The sequence below is a fragment of the Epinephelus moara genome, chromosome 16 (assembly GCF_006386435.1).
Source record: "Epinephelus moara isolate mb chromosome 16, YSFRI_EMoa_1.0, whole genome shotgun sequence".
Lineage (NCBI taxonomy): Eukaryota > Metazoa > Chordata > Actinopteri > Perciformes > Serranidae > Epinephelus > Epinephelus moara.
Window position 1 is genome coordinate 9,406,036 of NC_065521.1, and position 18,971 is coordinate 9,425,006.

An 18,971-nucleotide genomic window follows, 5' to 3' on the forward strand; every position below is an offset into this window, starting at 1 on the left:
AATCACTTCCTGTTCGCTCATTATCATTAGCATAGCTTCCTGTCTGCACAGGCAAAAGAGGACTGGTCAAATGGATACTGAGGATTAGCAGAGAGCACATTCCCATTCAGTACAGTGGTATTCAGGCTATTGCATTACATCAGAGTTGGAAACATGCCCTAACACCCCATGCCTCATGTTCAGACTGAACAAGCAGACATAAAGCAACATATTCTGTAAGTTACTCACAAAGAGCTTCTGTGAGATATTTAAATACATTAAACTGCAATGACACCATATCCTGTCATATAATAACATTCGTTTTTGTTTTGTTTTTTAATTGAAAATGTTCAGTTTAAACCAAGAAAACTGCCCTGGATGATGACAGTTGTTTGTGCTTTGCTTACTGTCGTTATGTTACAAGATTTTACCTACAACAGACACAGTGTGGGTGCCCTTGCCAGAAACAGGTCCAGTGGGGATCTACTTTTCCAGACCTGAATCATATTTGCCAAGCCAAGAACTATCAATTATTCGGAAACCCATACTCTGCTCTTCTGGTTGATCGTAGATGTTTCCAGGAACAAACAGTTGATTAAAGCTGCCTGGTATTTGTTAAACCACCCTAATGCATCATTATATGTGATGCCCATGTCCTGCTCTCACCTCCTCAGACTCCTTCTTAGCCTGTCCCTACTTGCCACTCCCGATTTTTCCTCATGTTTTTCATTTTTCTTTCCTTGCCTATCCCTTAAAACTTCAGTTTTTTTTGCCCATCCATGAACATATCTCAGCCCATCCTCAGCGGGTGCTATTGTCAATGTGGGCTTTAAAAATGTCCCACACAGCACTTTTCCCTGCCCTTTTTTTCTCTTCTCTCTCTCAGCACTCCACCCCCTCTCCCTTTTCCTTCTCCTGTCCTGTCCTCCCTCCGTCTGTAACCAGAGCCCAGGGAATGGGAGGGCTGCCAGGATCCAGTTTGCTTCTGCCCTTTTAAGGCTAAAAAACCAGGAGGAACCTTTTCCAGCGGAGGGAGTGAATCGAAGGAGAGGGGAGGGAGGGAGGATGACTGGAAGGAGTAGAAAGGAAGAGGAGGAAGTGTAGTAGCTCCAGTGTGGCTTGTTGCATGGAGTTAAAGGAGGGAGGGAGGAGGGAAAGGAGAGAGAGCTCTAGGTCAATGATTTTCAGCTTTTGGATGTTTGAGGCTACAAGCTGAATTCATGTCACAGTTTGTAGAGCAAATGTTTTGCTGCTTCTTGGGCTTTACTGAAGTTTAATGTCCTATAGTTGGTGTGTGTGTGTGTGTGTGTGTGTGTGTGTGTGTGTGTGTGTGTGTGTGTGTGTGAGAGAGAGAGAGAGAGAGATAAGGGCAGTGTGGAATGTGTGACATTTCCTCAGTGTTCTGTCTGACCAGGATTTGGTCACTCCAACCACTCCTTTTTTTCCAGGCATGACTTGGTCTAAGCATATGTGTGTGAGCGTGCGCGGGCACCATTGTATTGCACACTTGATCTTAATGTCTGAGAAGTCTGCCAAAAGTAACTTTGTTCAGTATGTATGACGTGATGGTCCCACTCAGTCAGTGCTTTACATTACACATGACAGGCTTAAAGGGATAGTTCAGATTTTTTGAAGTGGCGTTGTATGAGGTACTTATCCATAACCAATCTATTACATGCAGTAGTTTGCTGTCTGTATGCCCCTGTTTGGAGAAGCAGGCTGAATACCAACCCAGAAGCTTAGCAATGTACTGCTGTGGATTGGGGTCAGCAAAAACACATATTTTAAACATCTAAAAAAGTCCCACCTTTAACGATCACTATCAGTGTATACTATATTGAAAGCATTTTCACTACTTAACCTTTTCATCAGACAGTGATTTTAGATTTTAGATTTTGTGTTGCTTTCATCAAATCCAGACTCCACTGTGAAAAATGGTGATTTAACATAGCTGACCTAAAGAGCTGCTGGTCTACCACTGTATCAGTCAGTTATCTTTTTGGTACTACTGTGTGACTTTGTCATCTAGAAGGGTTCGTTCAGATTCACTTAAGTCCCACGAAAACCCAAACCTACCGATCGAGGCAGTGGAAGACCAGCAGCTCCTGTGTTTAGTGAGCCATTTGTCAATGGAGTCTTGGGGTTTAGAAGAAAGCATAGATGTTTAACTGAAGCTAGTAACGACTTCAGTTTCTGTTGGAACTGGCTGTCTGGCAGAAAGGTAAAATTGTGAAAATACTCAATATAGTATACATTTAATCTGTTATAGATTTTTTTAGGGGGGGCTATTTGTAGCTGGCTAAAATAGGTTTTGTTGCTGACCCTCGTTCACAGCAGTACATCGCTTAGCTTAGTGTGTCAGACTCCAGCCTGCTTCTCCAAACTGGGGGTGAATAGCCTTCTACTGTAGGTTATACATTGACTGTGGATAAGTGCTTGATACAACCCTCCTGGTGTTACTACATTAAGTATATCTGGCAGTGTCACTGCTGCAACTTACTGCCCTCCCACTCCTCACAGCCCTCCCCTAGCTTATCTCCACTAGCATCTTGGCTAATGTTAGCACTCTGGACTTAAGTTCAACGCACCAGTAGATTTATAATAATACCCAGATATCAGACGGCAAGATGGTGCCTATTCCTTCCAGTGGAGTTGCTTGCCTGCCACATGCGCCAACAAAAGAGTCAAGTTTACGGGTTTACTTCCGCGGTATGTGACCCACTGAATATGCGCAGTAGTGTATCTCCTGCTGGCTACACCTTTGCAGCGGCCCAGCTTCAATTCTGGCATGGCAGCGTGTCATCCCATCTCTCTCTCCCACCTTTCCTGTCAATCTTGTGTCAATGTCCTAACTATAAAGTCAAAAATGCGAGAAAAGATATTAAAAAATAGAAAAGTTTTATACAAATAAAACCTTCATGGATCAAAAATTCAGAATAGAAAGAGTCATAACTGACCTTGGTTGTAGTTTGAGGTGCCCTGTTTTACAGACGTCTCTTATACAATGGTGGTCTATGGGGAAAATGCTTTTTGGGTCACAGGGGAACTCTTTTTTTGGTTAGGCTTAGGGTAAAGCCTAGTGTATGCTCGACGCAGTCGTGAGTGCGCGAGGTTTGCGCACCACAAATGACGTAATCGCGCACCTGCCGACAGCTGCACGTGCTGGTGCTTCGCGAGGTCGCGTACATCCAGGATTTTGAAACTTCGCAAGCCGCGCTAGTGTTGCTCAGTTCAAAATGGATGAATTTGAGGGAAGACTAGCTGAAGTGCATCTCTTCATCTTCAGCCTGCATTGGCTTCACAAGCTGTCTGTGTTCCCCAGTCAGATATCTTGCTACATGTAACGGGCAGACAGACCATCTTCTTTTGCAATGCTTTTGTCCTTTTGTCATTCCTCTTCCTCTGCAATCCATACTTTTCGTGATGCCATCATTGCTGTTTACGTTGTTTTCCACTTGCTTCTACTTCTACTGTTTTTTGCCTGCTTCTACTACTTCCTATAGTATTTTTTCTCGACTGCCCCCTGTCTTTGCGGCGAATACTGCAACGGAGAATGTGCCAAGTATAAATGCCTTCGTGCTCTGTTGAGATGTGCATGCAATCCGTGAACGGAGCCAGGCAAAGGTATAACTGAGGCTTAAGAATGTCAGGGGAAGTCAATCAGGGGCAGAGCAGGACAGAGTAGGGTGGGTCATGCCTTCGCCATACAAGGGAAGAAAAAAAAACTCACCTCCTTCAGCATCTCAGCTAACGTTAGCTAGCCACAATGACACTGTTCTTGCAGTACATCCATGTACTGCAGGACCATGGATCGATTGGTTAACTCTAGAGAGAGAGAAAGAAGGGAGAGAATAAACATGGTGACAAGTGATACAGCATCATTTGTGAGGAGTGGGAGGGCAATGAGGGACGGCGTGTCCACCGCTGGACCCTTCTCCTCTAAATGAGATAAAACACATTTTTGCTTGTCTGCAACGCAATTCTTGTTACTTAATGGCCGCGATATGAATGGATACAGATGTAGATCAATCTGTGGGCCCAGCCAATCTAACAGTCTAGTTCTACAATACTTACAGTGAAGGCCCAGTCACACAAGCATGGTCATTTATTGGTGGATAGATCTGTCTCCTGACATTCTGACAATGTCTTTTATATTTTATTATTATATATCAAAAAACATGAATAAATCTAAGGATACTATGAGTGAGACTTGCTGTGCTGTTTCGTCTACCGCCTTTACAAGATCTCTGGACTAATTTGCACCAGATGTTGTTGTACAACCTGAATATTTTGCAGAACCTTTCCGCCTGCTGTTGCTCCTCTCTGCAACCCCCCTCCCTCTCCCTCCTCGAGATGCTGGGATCAGGTCAGGCTGTGGGTCAGGGGTTGCAATGATGTCATAGCGATGCCACTGGGGGGGGAGCTGCAGCTTCGAGCCAAATAGATGAGTCATGGGAGTTTTTGGGGCAGATGGAGCATCAACCACAGACACGCATACTCTCCATACAGTAGTCTCCACACTCTGGTGACTCTGCCTCTATCGCGCTCTCTCACACACACACACATTTAACGCAAGGGGGGTTGAGGGTGGGGGGTGGTGGTATGAGTCAGCAGAGGGGGAGTCTGGCAGTCTGTGTCCGTATATGGGCTCCATCGAGCTTGGTGCGCCGTGGTCTGCCGGGAATGCTGGCAGATTCCTTGCATGTTTAGTGGCTTTGTGTGTGAGAGGCATGAATCAAAGAGCAACACATATACACACATTATCAGAGAGTGTGAGTAGATTTATGTCCTAACAGTACCCGTGAGGAGGACAAGCTTGTCTGCTGTCCAAACCTTAGATGATGCCCTGTACTGGGCAGCTTTGCTTCATCTGGAAACTGTAAGGCACTGACACTGCCTGTGTTAAGTGCCATCACTGTTCTAGTTACAGCATTTTGTACAGGCAGAGGTTGGTTCTTGCTTCAACCCTGACTATTTTTGACTTTTGATGGACAAATTATTATTCAATTAACTGAGAGAGAAAAAAAGTTTAAAACAATTATTAGTCGTGGTCTTTTCTGCTCTTGTTCAAAGGCTGTGGTTGTGCTTTAATGCTGTGGTGGCTGACAGGCTGCTCTGTGACACACCCCAACTTTATCTGATCAGCATTCTGGCTGCAAGTACCAACCTGTGCTACACATGCACCCACCTATCCTATAACAGCCCTTGAGGCAAATTAGTGATATTGGGTTATGTAAATAAATTGACTTGACTTGACTTGACTATCAGTACCAATGACAGTTTATAGCTGTCAGTTTTATCTCTGTCTTTAGGCAACATTTCTGTTCCCCCTTTACTGCTTTCTGTCACTCCTTTTCAGTCACTCTTTCCTATCTCTTGCGTCTTCTCTTTTTCGCCTCTTCTTCTTCCCTGTCATTCCTGTGCGGACTGAGTTGGCACTCGGTTGCTCGGCTCACTCAAAGTTCCCATGGTGATGGGTGTATTTTTCCACTGGGAGCAGTTGACATGTCATGTAGGGCAGGATTGAAAGCTTGTGAGCACATCTCTCTGTTGGAGCACAAATTCAGACAAGCAGCCAGCAGAGATGTTGTGGTTGTAGTAATCTGATGTAAAGCATGCATCTCTGTGCATTAGATTAGCTTTTTTTCATGTCTTACCAGCCTTTGTGTCCTGACTTGCTTGCTACTCTGCTCCTCATCTTCATCATGCATGAAATTCCAACCTCCCCCTCCTTTTGGTTAAGACCCCCATTCATCCTGACCCTGTCCTTAAAGTCTTGCTGCACCTCAGCTTTCAGACCCTCCTACTGCAGGCCTTTAAAATTCAGCCTTTTCAGTAGCCCCAGCCCCCAACTGCAGCCCCAGCAGTCTTATGCAAAAACATCTTAGAAAAAAAAGTAATTCAGGACCTTATTGTTGTTGAAGTTGAGCTGCTGCTACCAATCACTATTCCAGTCTTGACAACAATAACCAAAAAAAGTTGTAAGCAGCGCTGGAATCTGAATAGCCGCTTGTTCGTAAGCGTTTGTTATGTTGTTTTCTCAGCCTCATTCTCTTCTCTGTTTTTATGCTTTCTGCAGCTTTATCAGAGTGTTGAAACATCTGACATCACACAGAAACTGCCATCTGGACATAGCTACTGTCAGAAGTGGGAGTCACACATTCCTTTTAACAGACTTTTAACTTTTCAGATACCCCGCAGAAAGCTTAAAACCTATAAGCACCCATACATACACCCTGGATAGCCATCAGCACCACGCCTCAAATTCTTACAAGAACCAGGACGTTTCCTCCTTAATGTTCTAATCACCATAAACTAGGAGACACAAATGCATTGCTCCACCCTTTCCTCCAGGATGGACCTGAGCAATCAGGCCTCCTGATCAACTGCTTCTTGTGCAACGTGTGTCTGCACGATGTGGTGTGTATGTTGGGTGCTATGTGGTTCTCTCCCTCATGCCTGGGCTAGCTTCTGGTTGCATCACTTTCTCTTCTGCTTGCAGCAGAGAGGGTGGCTCTGCCTGAACACAGACAAATGCCTCAAATGTTAGAAGAACCTGTGACTAGATGTGCTAGTTGTGTCATTCTCTTGCAATATGAACTGGTGTGGTGGATTACATACAGTATGGAGCTGCAAGTCTGTCTAGTTTGTTGTTACACACGTTTTCTAAACGATGGAGCAGGAGTAAAAAAAAAAAGATGGTCTTTTCTCAGACTTAAAGGGCCTTCATACAGTACATACTGGGGACACACATTTATCTTGAAAAGCCATGAAAAGTGCATTTTGCATAATATGTTACCTTTTAGTACTTTTGATGTGATTGAAATCTGCACAGAAGGCCTCAAAGTACCATGAGGGGAGTCAACATAAATTCACTCACTATCTCTCCCCATGGTCCATGATTTCAAGGCTTGCATCCCACTCCGCCTTAATGAGACATGCATTAGATAGCAGATAACAGAGACACTCCTGGGGGAAATGTGGACTTTAAAGCACAGATGATTAGCTACTAGTCCTCTCTTCTGAAACACTGATGTTTCAGTAGTAGAGAAAGGATCAAACAATAGCTTCCTCCAGTCCACTGTTGTTTGTGCAGTTTCTATTTTGAAGGAGGGCTGCATCTTAAAAATGATGTCTTTTTTAAATGATTGTACAAAAACAGTTCTAAATAACAAGCATCTGTTTGTCCTCTATGATTTGGATGTCCATTTTTCAAGTTTGTATAAATGTTTAAGCATGCTAATATGACTGAAAATCTACCCTCTGTGTCTTCCTCTGAACTCCAGACTCTAAAGCCATTGTGGATGGGAACCTGAAGCTGATCCTGGGTCTGATCTGGACCTTGATCCTGCACTACTCCATCTCCATGCCCATGTGGGATGAGGAGGAGGAGTCGGATGACGGCAAGCAGAAGACGCCCAAGCAGAGGCTGCTGGGCTGGATCCAGAACAAACTGCCTGAGCTTCCCATCACCAACTTCAGCAAGGACTGGCAGAGCGGCCGGGCCCTGGGTGCCCTGGTTGACAGCTGTGCTCCAGGTGAGGGAGTGTGTGTGTGTGTGTGGGGGGTGGGAACATGTGTTTCACAGGTCAGTGGAGGTGAAGGACTAGAATGTGTAGGTGTGTGTGGTGTGCACAGAAAGGGTCTGCAGTTAACACCAGCCAAGTATTAAGTGCTAGAAACGCTCATCTCTGGAGGATACGTGCTCAGTCAGGATCACCTGAAACATTCACTGACAGCTGTTTGAGGAGATGACATTTTAAAGGGATACTTTGTTTTTTAACTGGGGTTGTATGAGGTACATATCCATAGTCGGTGTACTACATACAGTAGATGTCTGTCTGTATGCCCACAGTTTGGAGAAGCATGCAGTAATACCAACAATTTTAGCCATCTAAAAAAAGTCTCACCTTAAAAAAATCTGTATCAATATAGCTCCCTGTTGGAAATCGCTGTCTGATGGTGAGGTAAAGCAGTGGAAATATTCTAAATTTAGTGTAGACTTAAACTGATATTGATAATGATGTTGCTGTCCCCATCCACAGCAGCACAATGCTTAGTGTCCGTGTCACACTCCAGTATGCTTCTCCAAAAAGGGGGTGTGCCGACTGTCATTTACTGTATTTCAGGCACTAAGGATAAGTATCTCATATAACCCCACTTCAAAAAATACAAACTATCCCTTCATTATCTCCGTTTTACTCAGTATCTGAATGTATTTTGCCTCCCAGATGTCAGTACGCCTTTTAGTGTCATTACTGTCTGCACACAACAAAGACTGACAGCTGGTGATCTGAGGTCAAGTCAGGGAAAACAGAGCATAATTCTCATCTGGGCGAGAGTAAAAACTGAGGGCAGGGGTGATGAGCTGAACAGAGTGGAGAGGAAGGGCAGTGCTGAACCTTCCCATTATGGTCCTGTTAAATTAGAAAAGGGTGGGGGTGAGGAGGCAGAGGGGAGGAGGGATGTAGATGAAGGAAAGTGAGGCATAAAGGGGGTTTCTGTTTACATGCTCAGGATGTTTGGCATACCTGTGGATCACCAACAGCCTTGAGCCAGAGATAAGGATTCAGCAAGGGCTTTTATTTTCCTGCAGCCAAAGATTTCCAACAGTGTCCAAAAATAACAATCGTCAGACCTGAGACTCAGTTATGAACAAGTAGATAAAAACTGCTGACACAGTTTGCCAGGATATGTGATAATGAAGGAATATAGTAACATCCAATGGGTGAATTTAAGGGCAGACATCTTGATTATGAGCCACAGAGACAGATGTAGGTATGACCCCACACCTAATCACTGCCACTGATTCACCTTCAAATAAAGATAAGGCATGTTTGGTATTCTGCCCGGATCTGCTGGATGGTGTCAGGGCTGTAACTTTGGAGTCAACATGCTGGCTCCAAAACAGCTTTAAATAAAGTTTAGATAGATTTGGATAGAATATCATTATATTATCATGATATGTTTTAGCCTACTGTTGCATGATAATCTAACTCACCTCATATCTTCTCTACAGGTCTGTGTCCTGACTGGGATCAGTGGGATCAGACCAAACCAGTGGATAACGCCCGCGAGGCTATGCAGCAAGCTGACGACTGGCTGGGCATCCCACAGGTAAAATAAATACCAATATAGGACAGATAAGCTTCTTTTGAAATAAGAAATACATTATTTTATCAATTGTAAAAGCTAAATGCGATTTTGCAGTTAAGTATTATTTATTATTTCTAAGTTTATTTTTACAAGGAAAAGTGGATTAATGAACCTTTTTTTCTTCAAAGCAGCTTTATTAGTAATTTATAACCCGTGAGATGATTACTGCATGACTTGGTGTGCGCTGATGAGGTGTGCGCAGTGGTCACGTTCAGCGCAAAAACAAATCTAATTTCTGTTTTTGAGATCATCTTACTTTATAATGATGAAAACTCTGTATGTGGGTGTGTCTGTGTGTCTGTTCCACGTTTTTCTCCTCACTGACTTGGTCAATCCATGTAAAATTTGGCACAGTGGTAGAGGGTCATGGGAGGATGCGAATGAAGCAATATTACTTCAATTGGCCAAAGGGGGGCGCTACAGCAACCGATTGAAATTGCAAACTTTGAATGGGCATATCTCATGCCCCATATGTTGTAGAGACATGAAACTTTGCACAGAGATGACTCTCCTCATGAGGAACAAATTTGCCTCAAGAACCCATAACTTCCGGTTATATAGATTTTCCGCCATTTTGAATTTTTTGGAAAACACTTCAAATCGATCTCTTCCTAGGAAGTTTAAGTTTATTTACTGTATTAATCCCCCTGAGGAGAAATTCAATGTTTTCACTCTTGCTTGTCAATTACACACAGGTCTGAAAGACACACACATGCACAAACAGGACCTATACATGCACAAATTGGAGAGATGTCAGAGTGAGGGGGCTGCCCTTGGTGAGGCGCCCCGAGCGGTTGGGGGGTTCGGTGCCTTGCTCAAGGGCACCTCGGCAGTGCCCAAGAGATGAACTGGCACCTCTCCAGCCACCAGTCCATGCTCCATATTTTGGTCCGGACGGGGACTCGAACAGGCGACCCTCCGGTTCCCAACCCAAGTCCCTATGGACTGAGCTACTGCCTACTGCCTAACTACTAGTTTGACCGATCTGCATGAAACTCGGTGAACATAATCTAGGGACCAATATCTAAAGTTCCCTCTTGGCAAAAGTTGGAAACCTTACTAAAACTATGCTGTACATAATCACGGAAACTGTCAATGTGTCATTCTGTCAGTCAGTCATTCTGTCTGTCCTACGTCTTTCTACTCACTGATGTGGTCAATCTATGTGAAACTGCACATAGGCATTGAGGATTGGCATAGGTAGAAGGTGACAAAGCTACCAATGGGTATGGACTAGTATTTATGGATTTCTCAAATTTCCTCATTTTGGGCATGCGCTGAAAGTGAGGCTGCATGCACCTGTAGGACCTTACCGAGCGATTATTATAAGTGTCTGACAACACTATTGAGAGGACCATACAGATTGAGATTTTAGTGGTCAGAAAAAGCAATTGATTTTATTATTTAAGGAGGCTACCTAAAGTTTAATTTGGATTTGCAACATGAATAATTTATATGATAAAAAAGTTGATACTTGGCACTGTGTGACGATACAATATTGTCAAACAAAAAATTCGCAGTACTATGTTGTATTGATTTTTTCCCCCCACCCCTAATAACAATCAGAGCCTGTCAGTGACAAAAGCAAGCACTTAAAATGAACGCAAATTGACAGGGCGCACCTGTCCCGAGTGGTTACGTTGTGACCTGTGTCGCCACGGCTAGCTGCAGCCATTTCTCTCAATACTGGACCAATTTCAAAAATTGTCGTTCCCACAAGTCACTTACACATAAAGACATGGGAAAATAGGGTCGAGGTTGAAAAATATCAGAGTTCACCTTTAATACTACAGGACTGATTTGAGAGGTGAGTTTGTTTGATAGGTAAAATCACCATCCTGTATGAGACAGAACCTAATACTACAAGAGTTTCGAGCCTCGTGGTACAGTGTGCTTACTTGTGCATCAAGTAAAGAATGAACACATTTTAATTTTATCCCCTTTAGTGTTTATCCATAATGAATATTCAACATTTCATAGGGAGATTTTCAACTTAATTCACCAAAGTTAGTTTTTCCCTGCTGGTTCTTGGGCTGGGTCACTCTGGTGAAAGTCTGACAGTGTTGTGTTGGCATGATTAGCACAGTGCTGGCAGCTGGCACAGCATAGCGTGCTGACAGTTGGCTCTGTGGTCGTCGCTGTTTCCGTCTTCAGCTCTGTTTCAGCTAAGAATCTGGCTTTGTCCCTTCCCCTGCTGTCTCTGTGGGTTGTAAAATCAGACAATAAGCGTGTCTGTGTAAGTGGCTGTCGGCTGGTTTGCGTGTGAGTCTGTCTCAGGTACTTTCTGAGCTGAGGAAGAGGTTGGTATGTGGTTTTGATCTACAAATCACAACACTGCTTGGTTGATTTTTGTGGGTAATAGTCTCCATGGAAACCAAATTAAGCACTGTGACAGGCTGTACAACTTCTCTTCCATTAGCAAATACACTAACAAGGAAAAACAGCCCTTTCTTCTGGAAAACATTTTCCTTCTTTTCTTGGCCTCCTAGGTGATAACCCCTGAAGAGATTGTTGACCCCAACGTGGACGAACATTCAGTCATGACCTACCTGTCCCAGTTCCCGAAGGCTAAACTGAAGCCTGGCGCACCTCTACGACCCAAACTCAACCCCAAGAAGGCCCGCGCCTATGGGCCAGGTACCAACACACACAAACACCCACACATCTGAAGCTTCAACAAGGAAACAAATGCAGTTGTGTTGAGCAGAGCAGCTGGATCAGTTTAGAGCAGGAAGGATTTACATGTTTACAGCCGTGGACCCAAAAATTGTGAGCTTGTCCAAGAGGTTGAACTTATGCATCAGAAGCAGTTAAAGCTCATCCATTTGCAGTAGATTGATCTGGTTACTACCTGAAGGCTGTATTTACACCAAATCCAGTGCTGAGGCGAAAACGCCACCCCCGTTCATTTGAATGTGGGTAGTGCATCTAGGCTGTGGTGGTGGAGCTGCAGCAGATGCCGTAAAAAAACAGTTAAATATTTTATTGATAAAAAGAAATAAAGTATGAATTAACAGCTAATGTGTACTATCCTACAAAGGAGGGCCCTTGCTTTGTTTATGTGTGTGCATCACTTGTCTTTTGTGGCAGTGAAGATGTAACAGCAATTATAATCAAGAGGAATTCTGCAGATCTTTTAAGCCAACATAAATACATTTAGCAAAGGAAAATACTCAGTTTCTTGAGGTGGGGAGATTGGCTTTCTCTCCACCCTCCACTCCCCTACAAATGGGCCGTTTAGTGACACTCCCGCACTGCCATACAACCCTGCGGCTAATCCCCAAAACGCCAGGTTTGGTGTGAATGCAGCCTAAATGTAACACAGATGTTAGATAGCATGCATTAAGTATGTATCTTCAACCTTTTCTGTGTCAATCCAGAACCATATATGTTATATAAACTACACATTTTATTAATGTACTGTCTCCATCCTTCCACCTCTCCTCTCTGAAGGTGTTGAACCTGTTGGAAATGTCGTGATGAAGAAGGCTGTGTTCACTGTCGAGACCATCAGTGCAGGAATGGGAGAGGTGCTGGTTTATGTGGAGGACCCTGCAGGACACAGAGAGGAGGTGAGCCACTGCTGATTTTTGACTGTTTGGTTTTTGGTCATCATGGCATTCTATTTCATTAACTTTTTAAAAATGTCCTCCAGGCTAAAGTGACGGCCAACAACGATAAGAACCGCACCTACTCTGTCTTCTACATCCCTAAAGTAACAGGCATGCACAAGGTAGGAGGGTTTTTTTTTTTAATGCAAAAGACTGATCTCACACTGCTAACAGTGTATGCAATGGATGATGGAAGTCAGTGGTGGAGAGTGAATGAGATCATTTACTCAAATACCTTACTTAAGTACAGTTTTGAGATACTAGTATTTCCATTTTATGCCACTTTATACTTCTACTCCACCACATGTTACTGGGATGTGTAGGACTTTTTACCTCTCTACATTTATCTGACAGCTTTATTTATCAGTTACTTTGCATAGTTTGCATATTATACAGTATAAAAAAGTATAAGGCATGGATACACAACATGTCAGTAGGCCAAGGGCCAGTTAACGAACAAACGTTACTGATATTTATCGCATAGAATTAATATATGAGGCAAATGCAGTCACAGCAGCCTCAGGCAGGTGTATGCAGTGTTTCTAGGGTTTAGCCTGGACCCCAGATCCTCCCCTGGGCCTGTCCTTTCTTTTAATAAACATAACATAACATAATAAACTCTATTTTGAGGCTGTAACCTTGCTCTGGAACCTTGTTTACACTCATAATACAAAAAAATCTTAATCTGTTAAATTTCATTGTGAATTAGAAAATGGTTTGCAGGCCACCCTGCACTGTATTGTGGACCACATTAGGGCCCCTGGCCATAAGTTTAGTGTCAGTGCTATAGGCTGCATTGTTCTATGAAAAAATAACCGAGTTCTTACAGTTTTATTTTTTTAGAATCCATTTTCGACTGCTTTACATAACACACAGCCAACTTGAACGGCATCAAGCTGTGTGTCAAAGCCACAGAAACCACACAGATGTGAACACTGAAGTGTGAAAACTGCAAAGAGAATTAAAGGAACTGAGAAAAAATGCGAATACTGCCCTTCCATACAAGAGACGAGTGAATGACACAGCTCTAGCACATTCAACCTGTGATGGACACATTTATATGACACAGTTGTCAAAGGTTAATCTTTGGCTGTCACTGTTATGGGAGACTCCAGTCCGCACTTCGTTGAAGAACAAGCCTTTAAAACTCGGCATTAACAACCTTTAGATGTCCAAAATCTAAAATGATATCTGGTCTCATATCACAATTTTGGTACAATATTTATACATTGGCCAGCTCTGAATAGACTCATATTATTGTTTCCTTATGTGGACAGACTTCCAGTGTGGCTGGATTGAGCTCAGCCTGTCAGCATGATCAGTGCCTGTCGTCTTGATTAAGTTGTACACTTGAAACTTTACCTCTACGTGCTTTCACATTTGAAAAACAACGATCTTTTGCAAGAACATGTTAGTTGTTGAAACCAAATTGTAGACATGCACAGTTTGATTATAAGCAGTTGAAATACAAACAAAATAAAATCTCTGTACTGCCAGGTCAAACTTTTCTTCTTCTTTTTTTTTTTAAATCAAACTGATACTAGGTTTTGAGTTTGATATTTTTTATATATTTTCGTCACTTTCATTTATTTTTTATTTCCCAGCAGTATAAAGCGAAAAAATTTGAATGATATAGTTGTTAATATTAATGCTACCTGGACCTGAATAAGTCTTGCTGAAATCAACACCTGTCCATTATGAGGTGATGAGCTTCCCAGCTACTCTTGCTAGCAGAAATGACTGCGTTTCTTTCAGGTCTTATGGTGTCAACTGAAAAACAAAATAGGATTTAACACCGTCCTGCAGCATACTCCACTGTCCCAGCAATCCCACTTTTAGTTTCTAGGCTTAAACGTCTTCAGACAGTCAGTGATCAGATACAAAATAATTTTATCACTAACATTACTGTTCACAGCAGGTAAGAGAAAATATTAAAGACTTTGTAAACTAAAGATCTTCTAATTCTTCTAAGGTCTTTTTTTTTAGAGAGAGAAACTGAATTTGAATGGTTTTTTTAAAAAAAATACAGGGTTGACTTGAAAGTTCTAGATACTCAGTTCCCTGTCTCCTTACTGCTTTGTAGGTGACAGTGTTGTTTGCAGGGCAGCACATCGCTAAGAGCCCCTTCGAGGTGGAGATCGGCATGGCTCAGGGGGACTCCAGCAAGGCTACAGCCCAAGGACCAGGCCTTGAGCCCTCAGGAAACATTGCCAACAAGGCTACTTACTTTGACGTCTACACAGCAGGTAATAACATGGGCAGTGTGTGAGTGAGGTTTGGTTTCTTTACTATCATCAGGTTAGAAGTCTGCATGAATATGTTTTAATGTGCTCGTGCTCGTAACTCGTGCATTTTTTTACCAGTTCCTGAGTCCCCTCTTCCTTCTCTTGATTTCTCTCAGGTGCTGGTGTTGGCGAGGTGGAGGTGGTCATCATGGACCCTGCTGGTAAGAAGAACACAGTGACTTGCAGCATAGAAGACAAGGGCAACAGTAGCTACCGCTGCACCTATAAACCCACCCAGGAGGGCCAGCACACCATCTATGTCACCTTCGCAGGTGGTCAGATCAGCAAGAGTCCCTTCACGGTCAACGTGGGAGAGGGTAAGGGTTACAGATTTGATTCATTAGAGAAGTATCAAGGGAAACGTTCTTTGTAAACGAATCTGTATAGGATGTTACTGAAACATTCTGTGTTAAATGTTTTCCCCTGCAAATCACTAAAATTACATCAGTGAAGGTCTCAGCCTTTAAAGAGATTTAACAGATTTAACAAAGTCCACTGTAAATCTTAAAGGCAAAAAGAACATTTTAAATCCTTTAAGATGACCTATTATGCTCATTTTCAGGTTTATACTTCTATTTTGGGTTTCTATTAGAACATGTTTAAAAACCAATAAAATAAAATAAAATAAAAACTTCTAAACATATGACGTGTTCCAGCAGGAAAATAATATGCAACCAAGATTGAATGTTTTCCCAGTTAGCATATAGCTACATGTGGCAGTGCATCCAGACATGTTTCAGCAGGAAAGTGATCCGAAATCAAGGATAAATTAACAGCTTCAGCAACCAAAATTACATGTCTCCCTGATATTAGCATGTAGCTACATGTACGTTAGCAGTGTACTTGCAGCAAGGGAATGACTGCAGTGGAAAATAGCAGCACTTTCTCCTGTTAAAAATCACCAATAAAAGCTTCTAAACACAACGGGACATGTTCCAGCAGGGATATGATCCATAACTGGGGACAAATTTACAAACTCTGCAACCAAGTTCACATGCTTCCGTGATGTTAGCATGTAGCTACATGTAGCAGTGTAGGCTACCACACTTGCATTAGAGTGGATGGAGCAGATGACCATATAAAGAAATCTGTCACAATCTGATATCATCTTGCAGCCAAAATTTTAAAAACTTGGATACGGAGTATTCAAAGCAGTCTGAAGCCTGAAGCTTGCTTACTTAAACATTTACTTCATGATTTGAGACTTGAGAAGAGCATAATGGGTCCACTTTAAGTAATTGCTCAGCCTGCTGTATTTTCTTTAGTTGTATCTGATGCTTTCTGTCTTTTCCTACCACTGTGCTGGATGTCGTGTCCTCTCTCCTCTCTTCCCCCTTCCCTCCCTTCTTCTCTTCGATAGAGGCCTGGTGGTATCTGTCCTCTCTCTGGAACAGCCTCTTCCTTCTGCTGTCATTTCCTGTTTCCTGGGATCTCTCTTGGGTACCCACTGTGTGCGTGTGCGATTGCATGCATGAGTGGATGAGCTGTGTGTCTGTGTAGATATTTGACCGCTTTACTTGTGTGGTGTGTGTGCCATCTGCCTCTAAAGCTCTAGACTTCAAAATCACTTGGTCATCAGATCCATGAGGTAATACGCAACTAAGAAATTCACAAACATGTTCTCACATTTTTATGGAAGAATACCTCCACTAAGCTGCAGTTTGTTTTTGCCCAGGAAAGGGGTGCCTCATTTCTTTTAGCTCACTAGTGGTGTTCAGTTTACACAATGACACAATTCACAAAGAACTGTACTTGTATTGCATGACTAGCATTGTTTAAAACATAGCTTTTGGCATTAAGAATCAGGATTTTAAGGAATTCAAATAACAGATATGTGGTAATTAGCTTTGGCATTCTGAGAGATAACACAATCTTAAAATCGCATTGGGTGTGTCCATTCAGATAACTTGTATAAAACTACAGAATGCTTAAGGAATTGGAAATTGGAATAGCAACAAAAAAGTTTGTTGTAGTTTTTTTGTTTTTTTCTGATCACATTTCTGTTTAACCTGGCAAATAACCTTATTATATACAAGATAGAATTTTCTCTATTTTTAATGAATTATCATTGGTTATAGTGCCTCTGCCAATTATACCACACCTGCAAACGTCACCTGCTTAATTGAAAAAAGGCTTAAATATAATAAAATGGAAACATATTTCTCCTCTTTAAGTGCCAAGTCGTCCACTTCCTGGAAAATATCTTGATCTCCTTTCAGTTGCCTCTGTTCCTGTGGGGTTTCCTTTGCTTCCTGCAGGGCATCAAACTGTGACTCAGCAGCTCCTATTTTTTGTACAGTTTTAATCAGGAGATACTCCACTTCCTGTGTGAGACGAAACACTTATTTCTTTAACTCTAGTCTATGAGTTCACTCTGTGGGATAAGATAGATGGATAAGAGGCACATGAGGAGTGTGCAGGGCAGGAGGAAGGTGGGAAAGGACAATTGAAAAGCACTTAGCTTTCCAGGGACCCTTCATCGTTGGGTCATCATCATCATTGTTGATCTTTTCATTATTCACCCCTCCCAACTGAAACCACTGCTGAACTCACACATCCGCATCGCATTGGAATCAGAATAGCCTCTGTGTCTGTTTCTCTCTGACACTTTGATTTTGTGTGTCTCTCCACAGCATGTAACCCCAGCCTGTGCAGAGCTAAGGGTCGTGGTCTGCAGCCTAAGGGCCTGAGGGTGAAAGAGACTGCAGACTTCAAGGTTTACACCAAAGGAGCCGGCACTGGAGAGCTCAAAGTCTCCATCAAGGGGCCCAGTGAGTTGCACTGCAAACACCAGTCTTGGTTTTGTTATGGCAGATTGATTTATCAACTCCATCTATGGTAACACATCACTTTAGTAGAGGGCTGATATGCTGCAAGTAGGTTGTGAAACTGATTAAATTGTGAATGCAGTCCTTGGATAGACTTCAGAAAATGACACAAACCCACAGAGAGTTATCAACCGATTCAGCAGTCCCCCCCAGCTTTACGGAGGACTTTAGCATCTTTCAGCCCATGGTTTTGATTTTATGGTGCCCTGCTTAATTGTTCATCTTCATTCATCGTTCATCAGACCTGTTTCCAGCAGCAGCAGCAGGCAGCTGTTTTCAGTGAAAAAACTCCCAGCACCAAACTGCAGACAAAGTTAGCTACCAGCTGGTGAGCACTGTGGAGCATTTAGCGGCTAAAGAGCCAGATATTTTTTTTCAGGAGTTGGTGAAGACCAAAGCAGAGCTATGAGAAGAGTGAATATGAGAATTAAATTTATCAGGTAGCGAGAGGCAATTTTCTCCCTTTCCCCCTGCCTAGTATGTAAATTAGCCACTGTTTGCTAACAGGTTAGCCACATACATTGCTAATTGTTTTCAATGCAAAGTAGCTATAGCCTGCTAAAAAAAGTTCCTAGAAGTCACTAGAAGCCATAATGTGCTAATCTCCATATGTGTCCATAAAAATATGAAAAGTTTGAAAGATTAAAAACATTTTCACAAACCTAAGTCAACCTAAGCTTAACAGACTCTTACTAGCTTTATCATTAGTTGCTATTATTATCATCATTCAAACTTCTATCACCCATCAATTCATGGCTCCATAAGGAAGGGTAGTTAATGTCCACCCAAAAGTTGCTAGATTTTCCCTTGTCTCTTTTTCGGAAAGAAAAAAGTCAGTAAAACAGTTTTAAAATTAGTTAAATCTAGCAAGAAAATTGCCAAGTTGGCAAAACTGGCCATATCAACTTTGTAGTCAGGTGAACTAAGTTTTATGCCTCCGCGCCAGCAATAGCTGTGGCCAGAAGCATCATGTTTGCGGGTTGTCTGTCTTTGTGTTTGGCACAAAGGTCCACTTAGGTCCACTTAGACTCAAGGATGAACTGATTGGAATGTGGTGGTCAAACATCACTGTGACCTCACGAAGAATTCATATGCTAATTATGGCAAAATTT

General features: G+C 42.5%; 1 protein-coding gene across 3 annotated transcripts in view; it reads left to right on the top strand.

Annotated features, from left to right (window-relative positions):
- flna (filamin A, alpha (actin binding protein 280)) overlaps positions 1–18,971 on the top strand; it is a 69,255-nt gene that overhangs the window by 21,676 nt on the left and 28,608 nt on the right. For all 3 annotated transcript variants that reach the window (XM_050065830.1, XM_050065832.1, XM_050065831.1), the window contains exons 3-10: positions 7,266–7,517; positions 8,999–9,096; positions 11,625–11,772; positions 12,589–12,707; positions 12,791–12,868; positions 14,830–14,992; positions 15,148–15,348; positions 17,665–17,802. In XM_050065830.1, coding sequence (XP_049921787.1) covers positions 7,266–7,517; positions 8,999–9,096; positions 11,625–11,772; positions 12,589–12,707; positions 12,791–12,868; positions 14,830–14,992; positions 15,148–15,348; positions 17,665–17,802 — 1,197 coding nt within the window. The remainder of the gene's footprint in view (positions 1–7,265; positions 7,518–8,998; positions 9,097–11,624; positions 11,773–12,588; positions 12,708–12,790; positions 12,869–14,829; positions 14,993–15,147; positions 15,349–17,664; positions 17,803–18,971) is intronic.